The 17,165-nt window shown below is 49.6% G+C and overlaps 1 protein-coding gene across 1 annotated transcript in view; it reads left to right on the top strand.

Annotated features, from left to right (window-relative positions):
* LOC149449764 (alpha-2-macroglobulin-like) overlaps positions 1–16,565 on the top strand; it is a 31,133-nt gene extending 14,568 nt beyond the window's left edge. The window contains exons 5-6 of the mRNA XM_089692797.1: positions 12,217–12,375; positions 16,542–16,565. Coding sequence (XP_089548923.1) covers positions 12,217–12,375; positions 16,542–16,565 — 183 coding nt within the window. The remainder of the gene's footprint in view (positions 1–12,216; positions 12,376–16,541) is intronic.
* The last annotated feature ends 600 nt before the right edge of the window (positions 16,566–17,165 follow it).

Genomic DNA, 17,165 nt, shown 5'->3' with positions numbered 1-17,165 from the left:
TGGGAGGCCCGTAATCTGCCAGCACCCTATGACAAAAAATGGAACACACCAGCAGTGTGAGGAGACCTGAAAGTGGCACATGGCAGAGTGTGGCGATGGAGACAGCAGCAATGGGAGGCCGTACAGGGACCCATGAGAGACTCTGGACCTGGCAGCAGCATGAGGAGGCGGTACAGGGGCCCATGGCAGATTACGGGCCTGGCAGCAGCAATGGGAGGCCCGTAATCTGCCAGCACCCTATGACAAAAAATTTAACACACCAGCAGTGTGAGGAGACCTGAAAGTGGCACATGGCAGAGTGTGGCGTTGGAGACAGCAGCAATGGGAGGCCGTACAGGGACCCATGAGATACTCTGGACCTGGCAGTAGCATGAGGAGGCGGTACGGGGGCCCATGGCAGATTACGGGCCTGGCAGCAGCAATGGGAGGCCCGTAATCTGCCAGCACCCTATGACAAAAAATGGAACACACCAGCAGTGTGAGGAGACCTGAAAGTGGCACATGGCAGAGTGTGGCGATGGAGACAGCAGCAATGGGAGGCCGTACAGGGACCCATGAGAGACTCTGGACCTGGCAGCAGCATGAGGAGGCGGTACAGGGGCCCATGGCAGATTACGGGCCTGGCAGCAGCAATGGGAGGCCCGTAATCTGCCAGCACCCTATGACAAAAAATGTAACACACCAGCAGTGTGAGGAGACCTGAAAGTGGCACATGGCAGAGTGTGGCGATGGTGACAGCAGCAATGGGAGGCCGTACAGGGACTCATGAGAGACTCTGGACCTGGCAGCAGCATGAGGAGGCGGTACAGGGGCCCATGGCAGATTACGGGCCTGGCAGCAGCAATGGGAGGCCCGTAATCTGCCAGCACCCTATGACAAAAAATGTAACACAACAGCAGTGTGAGGAGACCTGAAAGTGGCACATGGCAGAGTGTGGCGATGGAGACAGCAGCAATGGGAGGCCGTACAGGGACCCATGAGAGACTCTGGACCTGGCAGCAGCATGAGGAGGCGGTACGGGGGCCCATGGCAGATTACGGACCTGGCAGCAGCAATGTGAGGCCCGTAATCTGCCAGCACTCTATGACAAAAAATGGAACACACGAGCAGTGTGAGGAGACCTGAAAGTGGCACATGGCAGAGTGTGGCGATGGAGACAGCAGCAATGGGAGGCCGTACAGGGACCCATGAGAGACTCTGGACCTGGCAGCAGCATGAGGAGGCGGTACAGGGGCCCATGGCAGATTACGGGCCTGGCAGCAGCAATGGGAGGCCCGTAATCTGCCAGCACCCTATGACAAAAAATGGAACACACCAGCAGTGTGAGGAGACCTGAAAGTGGCACATGGCAGAGTGCGGCGATGGAGACAGCAGCAATGGGAGGCCGTACAGGGACCAATGAGAGACTCTGGACCTGGCAGCAGCATGAGGAGGCAGTACTGGGGCCCATGGCAGATTACGGGCCTGGCAGCAGCAATGGGAGGCCCGTAATCTGCCAGCACCCTATGACAAAAAATGTAACACACCAGCAGGGTGAGGAGACCTGAAAGTGGCACATGGCAGAATGTGGCGATAGAGACAGCAGCAATGGGAGGCCGTACAGGGACCCATGAGACACTCTGGACCTGGCAGCAGCATGAGGAGGCGGTACTGGGGCCCATGGCAGATTACGGGCCTGGCAGCAGCAATGGGAGGCCCGTAATCTGCCAGCACCCTATGACAAAATATGTAACACACCAGCAGTGTGAGGAGACCTGAAAGTGGCACATGGCAGAGTGTGGCGATGGAGACAGCAGCAATGGGAGGCCGTACAGGGACCCATGAGAGACTCTGGACCTGGCAGCAGCATGAGGAGGCGGTACAGGGGCCCATGGCAGATTACGGGCCTGGCAGCAGCAATGGGAGGCCCGTAATCTGCCAGCACCCTATGACAAAAAATGTAACACACCAGCAGTGTGAGGAGACCTGAAAGTGGCACATGGCAGAGTGTGGCGATGGAGACAGCAGCAATGGGAGGCCGTACAGGGACCCATGAGAGACTCTGGACCTGGCAGCAGCATGAGGAGGCGGCACAGGGGCCCATGGCAGATTACGGGCCTGGCAGCAGCAATGGGAGGCCCGTAATCTGCCAGCACCCTATGACAAAAAATGTAACACACCAGCAGTGTGAGGAGACCTGAAAGTGGCACATGGCAGAGTGTGGCGATGGAGACAGCAGCAATGGGAGGCCGTACAGGGACCCATGAGAGACTCTGGACCTGGCAGCAGCATGAGGAGGCGGTACTGGGGCCCATGGCAGATTACGGGCCTGGCAGCAGCAATGGGAGGCCCGTAATCTGCCAGCACCCTATGACAAAAAATGTAACACACCAGCAGTGTGAGGAGACCTGAAAGTGGCACATGGCAGAGTGTGGCGATGGAGACAGCAGCAATGGGAGGCCGTACAGGGACCCATGAGAGACTCTGGACCTGGCAGCAGCATGAGGAGGCGGTACGGGGGCCCATGGCAGATTACGGGCCTGGCAGCAGCAATGGGAGGCCCGTAATCTGCCAGCACCCTATGACAAAAAATGTAACACACCAGCAGTGTGAGGAGACCTGAAAGTGGCACATGGCAGAGTGTGGCGATGAAGACAGCAGCAATGGGAGGCCGTACAGGGACCCATGAGAGACTCTGGACCTGGCAGCAGCATGAGGAGGCGGTACAGGGGCCCATGGCAGATTACGGGCCTGGCAGCAGCAATGGGAGGCCCGTAATCTGCCAGCACCCTATGACAAAAAATGGAACACACCAGCAGTGTGAGGAGACCTGAAAGTGGCACATGGCAGAGTGTGGCGATGGAGACAGCAGCAATGGGAGGCCGTACAGGGACCCATGAGAGACTCTGGACCTGGCAGCAGCATGAGGAGGCGGCACAGGGGCCCATGGCAGATTACGGGCCTGGCAGCAGCAATGGGAGGCCCGTAATCTGCCAGCACCCTATGACAAAAAATGTAACACACCAGCAGTGTGAGGAGACCTGAAAGTGGCACATGGCAGAGTGTGGCGATGGAGACAGCAGCAATGGGAGGCCGTACAGGGACCCATGAGAGACTCTGGACCTGGCAGCAGCATGAGGAGGCGGTACTGGGGCCCATGGCAGATTACGGGCCTGGCAGCAGCAATGGGAGGCCCGTAATCTGCCAGCACCCTATGACAAAAAATGTAACACACCAGCAGTGTGAGGAGACCTGAAAGTGGCACATGGGAGAATGTGGCGATAGAGACAGCAGCAATGGGAGGCCGTACAGGGACCCATGAGACACTATGGACCTGGCAGCAGCATGAGGAGGCGGTACTGGGGCCCATGGCAGATTACGGGCCTGGCAGCAGCAATGGGAGGCCCGTAATCTGCCAGCACCCTATGACAAAAAATGTAACACACCAGCAGTGTGAGGAGACCTGAAAGTGGCACATGGCAGAGTGTGGCGATGGAGACAGCAGCAATGGGAGGCCGTACAGGGACCCATGAGAGACTCTGGACCTGGCAGCAGCATGAGGAGGTGGTACGGGGGCCCATGGCAGATTACGGGCCTGGCAGCAGCAATGGGAGGCCCGTAATCTGCCAGCACCCTATGACAAAAAATGTAACACACCAGCAGTGTGAGGAGACCTGAAAGTGGCACATGGCAGAGTGTGGCGATGAAGACAGCAGCAATGGGAGGCCGTACAGGGACCCATGAGAGACTCTGGACCTGGCAGCAGCATGAGGAGGCCGTACAGGGGCCCATGGCAGATTACGGGCCTGGCAGCAGCAATGGGAGGCCCGTAATCTGCCAGCACCCTATGACAAAAAATGGAACACACCAGCAGTGTGAGGAGACCTGAAAGTGGCACATGGGAGAATGTGGCGATAGAGACAGCAGCAATGGGAGGCCGTACAGGGACCCATGAGACACTATGGACCTGGCAGCAGCATGAGGAGGCGGTACTGGGGCCCATGGCAGATTACGGGCCTGGCAGCAGCAATGGGAGGCCCGTAATCTGCCAGCACCCTATGACAAAAAATGTAACACACCAGCAGTGTGAGGAGACCTGAAAGTGGCACATGGCAGAGTGTGGCGATGGAGACAGCAGCAATGGGAGGCCGTACAGGGACCCATGAGAGACTCTGGACCTGGCAGCAGCATGAGGAGGCGGTACGGGGGCCCATGGCAGATTACGGGCCTGGCAGCAGCAATGGGAGGCCCGTAATCTGCCAGCACCCTATGACAAAAAATGTAACACACCAGCAGTGTGAGGAGACCTGAAAGTGGCACATGGCAGAGTGTGGCGATGAAGACAGCAGCAATGGGAGGCCGTACAGGGACCCATGAGAGACTCTGGACCTGGCAGCAGCATGAGGAGGCGGTACAGGGGCCCATGGCAGATTACGGGCCTGGCAGCAGCAATGGGAGGCCCGTAATCTGCCAGCACCCTATGACAAAAAATGGAACACACCAGCAGTGTGAGGAGACCTGAAAGTGGCACATGGCAGAGTGTGGCGATGGAGACAGCAGCAATGGGAGGCCGTACAGGGACCCATGAGAGACTCTGGACCTGGCAGCAGCATGAGGAGGCGGTACAGGGGCCCATGGCAGATTACGGGCCTGGCAGCAGCAATGGGAGGCCCGTAATCTGCCAGCACCCTATGACAAAAAATTTAACACACCAGCAGTGTGAGGAGACCTGAAAGTGGCACATGGCAGAGTGTGGCGTTGGAGACAGCAGCAATGGGAGGCCGTACAGGGACCCATGAGATACTCTGGACCTGGCAGTAGCATGAGGAGGCGGTACGGGGGCCCATGGCAGATTACGGGCCTGGCAGCAGCAATGGGAGGCCCGTAATCTGCCAGCACCCTATGACAAAAAATGGAACACACCAGCAGTGTGAGGAGACCTGAAAGTGGCACATGGCAGAGTGTGGCGATGGAGACAGCAGCAATGGGAGGCCGTACAGGGACCCATGAGAGACTCTGGACCTGGCAGCAGCATGAGGAGGCGGTACAGGGGCCCATGGCAGATTACGGGCCTGGCAGCAGCAATGGGAGGCCCGTAATCTGCCAGCACCCTATGATAAAAAATGTAACACACCAGCAGTGTGAGGAGACCTGAAAGTGGCACATGGCAGAGTGTGGCGATGGAGACAGCAGCAATGGGAGGCCGTACAGGGACCCATGAGACACTCTGGACCTGGCAGCAGCATGAGGAGGCGGTACTGGGGCCCATGGCAGATTACGGGCCTGGCAGCAGCAATGGGAGGCCCGTAATCTGCCAGCACCCTATGACAAAAAATGGAACACACCAGCAGGGTGAGGAGACCTGAAAGTGGCACATGGCAGAGTGTGGCGATAGAGACAGCAGCAATGGGAGGCCGTACAGGGACCCATGAGACACTCTGGACCTGGCAGCAGCATGAGGAGGCGGTACTGGGGCCCATGGCAGATTACGGGCCTGGCAGCAGCAATGTGAGGCCCGTAATCTGCCAACACCCTATGACAAAAAATGTAACACACCAGCAGTGTGAGGAGACCTGAAAGTGGCACATGGCAGAGTGTGGCGATGGAGACAGCAGCAATGGGAGGCCGTACAGGGACCCATGAGAGACTCTGGACCTGGCAGCAGCATGAGGAGGCGGTACGGGGGCCCATGACAGATTACGGGCCTGGCAGCAGCAATGGGAGGCCCGTAATCTGCCAGCACCCTATGACAAAAAATGTAACACACCAGCAGTGTGAGGAGACCTGAAAGTGGCACATGGCAGAGTGTGGCGATGGAGACAGCAGCAATGGGAGGCCGTACAGGGACCCATGAGAGACTCTGGACCTGGCAGCAGCATGAGGAGGCGGTACGGGGGCCCATGGCAGATTACGGGCCTGGCAGCAGCAATGGGAGGCCCGTAATCTGCCAGCACCCTATGACAAAAAATGGAACACACCAGCAGTGTGAGGAGACCTGAAAGTGGCACATGGCAGAGTGTGGCGATGGAGAAAGCAGCAATGGGAGGCCGTACAGGGACCCATGAGAGACTCTGGACCTGGCAGCAGCATGAGGAGGCGGTACAGGGGCCCATGGCAGATTACGGGCCTGGCAGCAGCAATGGGAGGCCCGTAATCTGCCAGCACCCTATGACAAAAAATGGAACACACCAGCAGTGTGAGGAGACCTGAAAGTGGCACATGTTTGGGACATGATTCATGGCGGATTTAGTCAGTTGTGTCAGGAACTGGTGGTTTGAAATCCAGACTAATCCACGCCTGATTCATTTTCACAAACGTGAGTCTCTCCAAACTTTGGGTGGACAGTCGTGTCCTCCGCGGAGTTACAATACCTCCTGCCGCACTAAACACGCGCTCCGATGCCACGCTACTGGCCGGGCATGACAGCCTTTCAAGGGCAAATTCAACTAGTTGGGGCCAAAGGTCAAGTTTCGTTGCCCAGTAGTCAAGGGGATTGTCTACCTCGGTTGGCAGGGTGCTGTCCAAGTAGGCCCAAGCCTGTTGTTTGAGGTCCTGCTCCAGGTCCACCTGATGCTGCTGCTGCTGCTGCTGCTGCTGCTGCGGCTGGTTAGTAGTTTCCTCACTGCGCTGGTGAAGAAAGCTACTCATCATCGACTGCAGACTGAGGCAGCCGCTGCTGGTGGAGCTGCCACTGCTCCTACCACCCCACCCCTCCCCTGCTGCCATGGCAGCGGAACGCGAGCGCACAGGGCCCACAGTGTCTGAGGATGGACGTTGGCGCACAAAGGCAGAGACCAACTGACTACATAGGTGTTTTTTATAGTACGTTATTTTGGCCTCCCTCTCAGCAGGTGTGAAAAAGGCCACCATTTTTGAACTGTAGCGAGGGTCCAACAAGGTGGACAGCCAAAAGCCATCCCTCTGTCCGATGGTTATTATTCGGCTGTCGCTACGCAAGCAACCGAGCATGCTATGGGCCATTTGTGCCAAGGAATGCGAGGGACTCCCTGCCTCCATCTACACATACTGCCACGGTGCGTCTGGGTCCTCTGTCTCCTCCTCCTCCTCCTCTACCAGATGCTCCTGCTCCTCCACTCCTGTCCGCTGAGTGGAAAAACCACCCATTTCACTCAATAATTCCTGAGCACAAATGTCCTCCTCTACCTCCTCCTCTTCTTCCTGTCCTGTCCCCACAGGGGTCATGTGGCGTTGAGATCTGTGCGCCACGTCTACCGCACCCTGACCAGCCATTGTTAACAGCATTTGTTCCAGGACGTGCAACAGAGGAATGACGTCGTTCATCCCATAGTCCTGCCGACTCACGAATAGCGTGGCCTCCTCAAAGGGCCTGAGCAAGCGGCAGGTGTCACGCATGAGCTGCCAATGGCTTACATCGAAGTTACACAGGGGAGTACCTTTATCCGCTTGTAACATCAGGAAATCGGTGATGGCCTTTCGCTGTTCGTAAAGGCGGTCTAACATGTGTAGGGTTGAATTCCACCTTGTTGCAACGTCGCAGATCAGGCGATGCTGTGGAATTCCGTTCTGCCGCTGCAGCTCAAGGAGGGTGTGCTTTGCGGTGTAGGAATGGCTGAAATGCATGCAAAGTTTACGTGACATTTTAAGGATGTCTTGCAGTGGGATGGTGGATTTTAGGAACCGCTTGACAACCAGATTGAACACGTGAGCCATGCATGGCGCATGGCACAACCTTCCTTGACGCAGAGCAGACACCATGTTCTTTCCGTTGTCGGTCAACATGGTTCCGATTTTCAGTTTGCGCGGAGACAGCCATCTGTCGATTTCTCTGTTCATTACACTCAGAAGTTCCTCCCCTGTGTGACTACGTTCGCCAAGGCATACCAGGTGCAGCACAGCGTGACACCGTTGCGCCCTGCACATGTGATATGCCGGTCGGGTAATGGGACTTGGCACAGGGGTAGCGGCTGAGGACACGGCGGAAGAAGAGGTGGTAGAGGCGGACATCTTTTGTGGACCAAGGACGTGCAAACGTGGAGGCAAAAACGGCGTGACCTGTCCAAGTTGCTGGTGCGGCTGTGCCGGCACCACGTTCACCCAGTGGGCCGTAAATGACATGTACTGTCCCTGACCGTAGTTACAGCTCCACACGTCGGCGCTGCCGTGCACTTTGGCAGAGACCGACATGCTCAAAGACTGGCCCACCATCTCTTCTACATGTGAATGCAGGGCTGGCACTGCCTTTTTGGCGAAGAAATGCCGGCTTGGCACTCTCCACCGCGGCACGGCACAAGCCATCATTTCTCGGAAAGGTGCTGAGTCCACCACTTGGAACGGGAGGGACTGCAGCACCAGCAACTTGGACAGGAGGACGTTCAGCTTTTGCACCGTCGGGTGCGTGCTCGCAAACTGTTGTCTCTTGGAAACGGATTCCAAGAAAGACTGCTGACGGAATCCGTGAAGAGGAGTAGCAGGAGAAGGAGTATCTGAACGAGCGGAAGATGCCAACGAGCGACAACTCCCCTCAGCAGAGGTGTTGAAGCCTTGACTGGCTGATACAGGGCGATTGACGTCCGGTGACGGAGCAAGTAACGGAGCGGGTGATGGAGCGGGGGCTGGGGCAGGCAGAACCGCCGTATCTTTATCACGGTTTTCCCAGGCCACCAAATGGCGACGGTGCATATGCTGCCGCAACGCTGTAGTCCCAACATGGGCCCCCTGGCCACGCTTGACTTTCTGGCCACATAGTCGACATACGGCTACGTTTACTTCCTCGGGCGGCTTGACGAAAAATTGCCACACCGCCGAGTAGGAAACTTTGCCCCCGCTACTCCTCACTGGCTGACTGCTACTTCCTCCGTGCACACCGGCACCACTACTGGCCGTGGTGGTAGGCTGCAGTGGAGCTGGTGCTCTACTCCGTGGCCGTTTGCCTCCACTGACACTGCTGCGACCCTGCTGACTCCTGGGCAACCCACCGACTGTTTTGCTCGCTGCCAAGCTGCCACCCTCTTCTCCTAATGATGCGGAAGCAATAGCCTGATGACGACGAGGCTGCCAAGTGCGATCAGCCTCATCATCATCAATTAGGGTCTCCGCCTCACTACTAGCCCCCTCGGCTGCGTGTGGGTCAGGAGACAGACCTGTCTCTAGACCGGCTACCGAGCCACTCTCCTCGCCACTACTTCTTCGCCTGGCTGCTGAAGAGGCGGATGTCTCCCCCCGTTCCTGACCGCCCTCTGTTAGCTCTTCCTCACTGTACAGTGGTACTGAGCCCACAGCATGCGATACTTCGCTTGGTGAGGGAACACCAAAGGACAGGGGCAGGTAGAGGACACGTGATTTCAGTGGGCTTGCTCCCGGGCCATGCCAACTAACGGTTGTGTCTGACGTACCCACCGACCGTTGGCTGTAGGTGTCAGAGGTGACCTGGGAAGAGGAAGACGACCGAGCCAACCAATCGATGACGGCAGGGTTGTCGGTGGAGACACGACCGCTGGATGACACCGGGAGCAATTGCCTCTGGCTGCGACTAGTGCTGCCTCGACCCCTTCCTCTGCTGCCACGTCTGCTCACTCCTAAAACATTGCCTCCTCTGCCACTCCTCTGCATGTTGTCTGACATACTCTTTAATTCAACGATTATGTGTCCCTGAGTAACAATTCTGTGTCCCTGAGTAACAATTCTGTGTCTGTCCCTGAGTAACAATTCTGTGTCCCTCAGTAACACTTCTGTGTCCCTCAGTAACAATTCTGTGTCCCTCAGTAACAATTCTGTGTCCCTCAGTAACAATTCTGTGTCTGTCCCTGAGTAACAATTCTGTGTCTGTCCCTGAGTAACAATTCTGTGTCCCTCAGTAACATTTCTGTGTCCCTCAGTAACAATTCTGTGTCCCTCAGTAACAATTCTGTGTCTGTCCCTGAGTAACAATTCTGTGTCCCTGAGTAACAATTCTGTGTCCCTCAGTAAGAATTCTGTGTCCCTGAGTAACAATTCTGTGTCCCTCAGTAACAATTCTGTGTCCCTCAGTAACAATTCTGTGTCTGTCCCTCAGTAACAATTCTGTGTCCCTCAGTAACAATTCTGTGTCCCTCAGTAACAATTCTGTGTCTGTCCCTGAGTAACAATTCTATGTCCCTGAGTAACAATTCTGTGTCCCTGAGTAACAATTCTGTGTCCCTCAGTAACAATTCTGTGTCCCTGAGTAACAATTCTGTGTCCCTGAGTAACAATTCTGTGTCCCTGAGTAACAATTCTGTGTCCCTCAGTAACAATTCTGTGTCCCTGAGTAACAATTCTGTGTCCCTCAGTAACAATTCTGTGTCCCTCAGTAACAATTCTGTGTCCCTCAGTAACAATTCTGTGTCTGTCTCTGAGTAACAATTCTGTGTCTGTCCCTGAGTAACAATTCTGTGTCCCTGAGTAACAATTCTGTGTACCTCAGTAACAATTCTGTGTCCCTCAGTAACAATTCTGTGTCCCTCAGTAACAATTCTGTGTCTGTCCCTGAGTAACAATTCTGTGTCTGTCCCTGAGTAACAATTCTGTGTCTGTCCCTGAGTAACAATTCTGTGTCTGTCCCTGAGTAACAATTCTGTGTATGTCCCTGAGTAACAATTCTGTGTCCCTCAGTAACAATTCTGTGTCCCTCAGTAACAATTCTGTGTCTGTCCCTGAGTAACAATTCTGTGTCCCTCAGTAACAATTCTGTGTCCCTCAGTAACAATTCTGTGTCCCTCAGTAAGAATTCTGTGTCCCTCAGTAAGAATTCTGTGTCTGTCCCTGAGTAACAATTCTGTGTCTGTCCCTGAGTAACAATTCTGTGTCTTTCCCTGAGTAACAATTCTGTGTCTTTCCCTGAGTAACAATTCTGTGTCTGTCCCTGAGTAACAATTCTGTGTATGTCCCTGAGTAACAATTCTGTGTCCCTCAGTAACAATTCTGTGTCCCTCAGTAACAATTTTGTGTCCCTCAGTAACAATTCTGTGTCTGTCCCTGAGTAACAATTCTGTGTCTGTCCCTGAGTAACAATTCTGTGTCCCTCAGTAACAATTCTGTGTCCCTCAGTAACAATTCTGTGTCCCTCAGTAACAATTCTGTGTCTGTCCCTGAGTAACAATTCTGTGTCTGTCCCTGAGTAACAATTCTGTGTCTGTCCCTGAGTAACAATTCTGTGTCCCTCAGTAACAATTCTGTGTCTGTCCCTGAGTAACAATTCTGTGTCTGTCCCTGAGTAACAATTCTGTGTCTGTCCCTGAGTAACAATTCTGTGTTTGTCCCTGAGTAACAATTCTGTGTCCCTCAGTAACAATTCTGTGTCCCTCAGTAACAATTCTGTGTCTGTCCCTGAGTAACAATTCTGTGTCCCTAAGTAACGTTTCTGTGGCCCTAAGTAACGGTTCTGTGTCCCTAAGTAACGATTCTGTGGCCCTAAGTAACGTTTCTGTGGCCCTAAGTAACGTTTCTGTGGCCCTAAGTAACGATTCTGTGGCCCTAAGTAACGTTTCTGTGGCCCTAAGTAACGTTTCTGTGGCCCTAAGTAACGATTCTGTGGCCCTAAGTAACGTTTCTGTGGCCCTAAGTAACGTTTCTGTGGCCCTAAGTAACGATTCTGTGGCCCTAAGTAACGTTTCTGTGGCCCTAAGTAACGATTCTCTGGCCCTAAGTAACGTTTCTGTGGCCCTAAGTAACGTTTCTGTGTCCCTAAGTAACGTTTCTGTGTCCCTAAGTAACGATTCTGTGGCCCTAAGTAACGTTTCTGTGGCCCTAAGTAACGTTTCTGTGGCCCTAAGTAATGTTTCTCTGGCCCTAAGTAACGTTTCTGTGTCCCTAAGTAACGTTTCTCTGGCCCTAAGTAACGTTTCTCTGGCCCTAAGTAACGTTTCTGTGTCCCTAACTCTCTCCCTCAATACAGACAGCTCTGCCTCTCTTGAATGACTGGAGGCAAATGGAGAATTCTAAAATGGCCGCCATTTATAGCTCGACCATTACACAGTGCTGGCTGGCTGGCTGCTGATTGGCTAATGCGATCACATGTCATGAATGAATGCATTATGGGTCAGCGCGCCTTGTCTGCGCGCCTTCCCAGACTTCCGTTGCCGCACATGTCGCCGCCACTTTAGGAAAAATTTTGATTCGCGCATCCGAAGTCTGCTAATTTTCGGATTCGTCGCGAATCGAAATTTTCCTAATATTCTAAACGAATTCCACTTCGCCGAGTTCGATTCGCTCACCTCTAATTATTATGTCTTCTTTCAGGTCAAAGTGGTGGATGCTAATGATGACCCTATCCCAGGCATTAAGGTTTATCTAACAAGTTATAAAAAGTTAATCAATGAAACCTTGATGACAGACAACAACGGTCAAGCTTCTTTTAGTGTCAATACAAGCCAATGGATGGGAACAGTATCCCTTCAGGTAATAGTTCTGTTTTGATATATTTTTTTTTAAATTTAAATATTTATTAATTTTTCATATTATTACAAAAATTCCATAAAAAGAGACACAATACATATAAATAATCAATATATTTCTACTTTGTCCCTTCTATTTACCTCTTTTCTTCCCCTTCCCTCCCAAGCCACCTTTTCCCCCCTTCCTCCCTCCCTCCCCACAGCAAGCTCTCCAATCTCTCTAGGCCCAATAACTTCAAATAACTTCCTAGTTTAGAGTTTTCTATATTTCTCTTTCAATCCTGATTTTTCCCATTTTTCCCATCGCGAATAGTATAATTTCAAACTATCTTCCTGAATATGGTAAGATTTTTCCATTCTGCTAATCTTGTTTACCCTATTGATCCAATCCTCCTCCTTCGGCACTTCTGTCTTCCACCAAAACTTGGGAATCAACCCTTTTGCAGCACTTAAGTAGTACCATACACCTGATTCTTTATATTTATTTACTGCTGTCTCAACATTATGTAGGAGACACATGGTTGGGTCTAATCCTATGTCATTTCCAGTTATTATTTCAATTAATTTGACTATTGTCTTCCAGAAAACCTGAATTTTTGGACATTGCCACCATAAGTGGAACACCGTACCCTCTTCCCCACATCCTCTCCAACACATTTTTGAATTCTCCCCCCTCATCCTGTGCTCAGTGCTCGGTGTGATATGCCATTGTGTCAAACATTTATAGTTAATCTCAACGTCTCTCATACTAACACTCTCGTGAACTAATCTAAATATCTTATTTTGTTGATCTTCATCTATCACCACCTCCATATCTCTTTCCCAATTTGTTATAAAGATTAACTTTGTGTCTGTGTCTAGTTCTGTGAGTATTCTATACATTTTTGTAACACCGTGTTTCCCATCTCTACGTGTTTCTAATAGCCTTTCAAACATATTCCACTCCTTTTTTAATCTCAAGGGTTTTGGGAGAGTTCCAATAAAACATTTTAGTTGGTGGTATTTCCACTCATCAATTCTAGTAAACATATCTCCTCCCATCTCTTTTAATTCTTTAAATGTTCTCAATTCCCCCTCTACCAATACGTCTCTCAATTGGATATCTTCCTTTTTAAACCATCTCCCTGATATCTCATCTTTTCCTGGAGGGAAAAACTCTGTGTTTGCAAGAGGCATTAATACAGAGTTGAATTCCCATTTCATGTGTTTATGTAAATTATCCCATATCCTTAAAACATTTATGGTGTAAGTGCTTGTGCTTTCTTTAATTCTTCTATATTGTGCTGGAACCCATATCATCTTACTCAGATTAATTCCACTCAGTTCATTTTCTATTTTTACCCAACTTTTCCCCTTATGGTTAAAAGTCCAATCATAAATTCTTGCTAACATTACTGCTTTGTAGTATCTCTTGACATCAGGTAGTCCCATCCCCCCTTTCTCTTTAGTCCTACTTAGTGTTTCATATGATATTCTTGTTTTTTTATTCCTCCATATATATCTTGTTAACATTTTTCTCATTATCTTAAAAAACGCCTCTGGGAGTTTGATTGGGATCATTTGAAATCTATAGAGTATTTTGGGTATAATTACCATTTTAATTAGGTTTATACGTCCTAACCATGATGGATTTCCTCCTTCTAATCTTTTTAGTTCGTCCTTAATCTCATTTATCAGAGAAATATAGTTTAGTCTATACAGTTGTTTATATGAGGTAGCAAGTTTTATTCCTAGGTATTTTATATCTTTTTCTCTCCAAATAAAGGGGAATTCTTTTTGTAGCTTTTCTTTTTTGCTCTTTGGTATATTAATGTTCAGAATCTCTGTTTTTGTTGGGTTAATTTTTAGATTTGATAGTTCACCGTATTCCTTCAGGATCTTCTTTATACTTGGTATTGTTATTCGGGGGTTGCCTACATAAAACAGTAGGTCATCCGCAAAGGCCGCTACTTTATGTTCTATATTTTCTATCTGTATTCCCTTTACCGCTCCACTATTCCTTATTATTGATAGCAGGGGTTCCAATGTCAATACATACAGCAAGGGGGACAATGGACATCCCTGCCTTGTTCCATTGGACATCCCAATGGACTCCGACCTCTCCCCATTTACCGTGATGATTGCGGTGGGCTCCCTATATAATTTACCTATCCACTCACGCATTCTCTCTCCAATTCCCTCCTCCCCTCCATCCCACCTCCCAAGTCATTCATATATTTCTTTAACTTTGGTAACAGTACTTCACAGAATTTTTTATAATACTTAACTGTATAACCATCCGGGCCTGGGCTTTTCCCTCCCCCTGTACTTCTTAATGCTGCTTCTATTTCTTCCTGGGAAATTTCTACATCCAAGGAGTTCAATTGTGTTTCACTGAGCTTTGGCAATCCCGCATTTTTTAAATATATAATCCTTTTTTCGTTAATACCTTCTCTAATTTCTTTTGGTGAACCTTGGTGGCTGATGTTATACAACTTTCTATAATACTCCGTGAATACTTTAATGATTTCTTTAGTTGAGTGGACCAACTCCCCCTTAGGGCTTTTTATCTTTTCTATATAATTCCTGTTTTTCTTTTTATTCAGGGCTCTCATTAAGTATTTTCCTGGTCTATCACCCGATCTATATCTTTCACTTAATACTTTGTTATATACTCTTCTCCTCTCCTCTTCCATCATTCTCTCTAATTCGTCTTTTTTATCCCTTAACTTCTGTCTTGTTTCTATTGTTATTTTCTTCTTATGTATCTGCTCCAAATCCAGGATTTCCTTTAAGAGTCCACTAACTCTCTCCTTTCTTTTTTCTTCCTTGCTCCCATCGCAATCAAGATTCCCCTTATATATACCTTATGACTTTCCCATACTGTAGCTGTCGATACTTCCTCTGTCTCATTCTCCTTGAAATATACCTTAATCTCTTCCCTGATCTTCTGCACAATATCCTCATCCAAGAGAAGGGCCTCATTTAACCTCCATCCTAAGCCTCCCGTCCACCTTTTTCCCCATCCCATTTTCATTACGACTGGGGCATGGTCCGAAAAAGTTCTTGTCTCTATTTCTATTTTAACCAGCATTTCAATGAGTTGATGATCTATTAGAATGTAATCCAGTCTTGAGTATATCTCGTGTGCATTAGAGAAGAAGGTATAGTCTCTGTCTTTCATATGCATCATTCTCCATGTGTCCACCAGTTGGTACTCGTGGATCACCTTCTTCAAAGCTCTCAGGGACCTACCCCCTTCTCTCTGCACAAGGAAGGTTGCATCCTTTTGTGGGTCCATACAAAGATTTAAGTCTCCTGCTATTATCAAACGCCCTTTTTTAAAGTCTATCAATTTTTTAAGCAAACCCTTCAGAAAGATCTCAGGTTTCTTGTTGGGGCAATATATATTGGCTAGTGTACATTCAATTCCCTGTAGTTTACCTTTCAAGAACAGGAATCTCCCTTCCGGGTCAGTCCTTCTATCTTCCAACTCAAATCTCATATTCTTTGCCAATCCTATTGCCACCCCCTTTGCTCTTTTAATTGGAGAGTCAGCGTAGAACCATGTTGGATAATATTTGGATTTTAGTTTCACATTTGATTCTATCTCAAAATGTGTCTCCTGCAAAAATACCACTGACGTTGCCCTGTGATGTAGCTCTTTAAACAACTTAAATCTTTTCCCAGGACAATTCAACCCATTCACATTATATGTTATAAACTGTATTTCTTCCATCCTTCTTGATTTTGTCTATCTCTCTTCTAATTCGTCTCCTCCTATTAGGCCCGAATGGCTTGCAGAATATTAGCCCCACAACCCCTCCCAGCCGATTAGAGATACTGAAGTACCCCATCTATATTGGACGTTCTGTTTTCTCATTTGCCCTAACAGGGGTCTCAGGGATCTCCTTCTCCATAGAGTCTCTGATGTTAAATCCGCAAAAATTTGAATAGTCAAATCTCCATACTTAATTAACGGTCTTCCCTTGATCTTCTTCCAAATCTCATTTTTGACCCCAAATTTCTGGAGCTGGACAACTATATCTCTCGGTCTTTCCCTCTCAGTATCTTGTTTGAACTTTCCTGTTCTGAACACTCCATCCAGTTCAATCACTTCTGTTTCAGGTCTGTCTCTTATGGAGTTTAAGATTTTTTTAACTAGTTCATATAATGTTTCCCCTTTTGCAGACTCTGGAATTCTTCGTACCCTAAGGTTAGACCTTCTTTCTTTATTTTCTTGAATTTCCATCCTATAGGACAATTTTTTCTGGGTTTTCTCCAAATGGGTTATTTTTTTCCTTAGATTATCTATAGTTTGGGCCTGGGTTTTAACTTTCTCCTGTGTTTCTTCCATTCTTGTTAGCAGATGCCCTAAATCGTTTCGAATAGCTGTCATTTCATGTTTTATCGTTTTCTCCAAACTTTGAAACATTTCTATCTTCGGTACTTGTAGTTCACCATCAAGTTCTTTTTTTCCCAAGCCATCCGCTATTTGTTGGCTACAACTGCTGTTCATACCCAGTGATAGTCTCGGACTGTTTCCTAAGTTAGTGTCCATTTCCCCTTTAGCGCTTGCGCCTTGGGCCCTTTCTGGCGTAATGTTTTCATATGATGTAAATTTCTTTATCGTGCCTGGTTGAGACCCTTTGAGCCCTGCTGCCTTAGGACCTTTATTCTTCATATCCTCTATAAGTCTTTTGTCTTCTATATTCTCTAGTTGGGGTTGTACCTCTCCTCTATGGTTTGTGATCCAGACAGGTTTACTGAGTTTGCTTGTGCTCTCCTAGGGGCACATGGGACTCTTCTTTTCTG

The sequence above is a fragment of the Staurois parvus genome, unplaced genomic scaffold (assembly GCF_062004578.1).
Source record: "Staurois parvus isolate SC_StPar_1 unplaced genomic scaffold, SC_StPar_1.0 ptg000604l, whole genome shotgun sequence".
Classification (NCBI taxonomy): Eukaryota; Metazoa; Chordata; class Amphibia; order Anura; family Ranidae; genus Staurois; species Staurois parvus.
The sequence above is the reverse complement of the archived record's forward strand: the minus strand, read 5'-3'. Positions and strand labels throughout refer to the sequence as shown.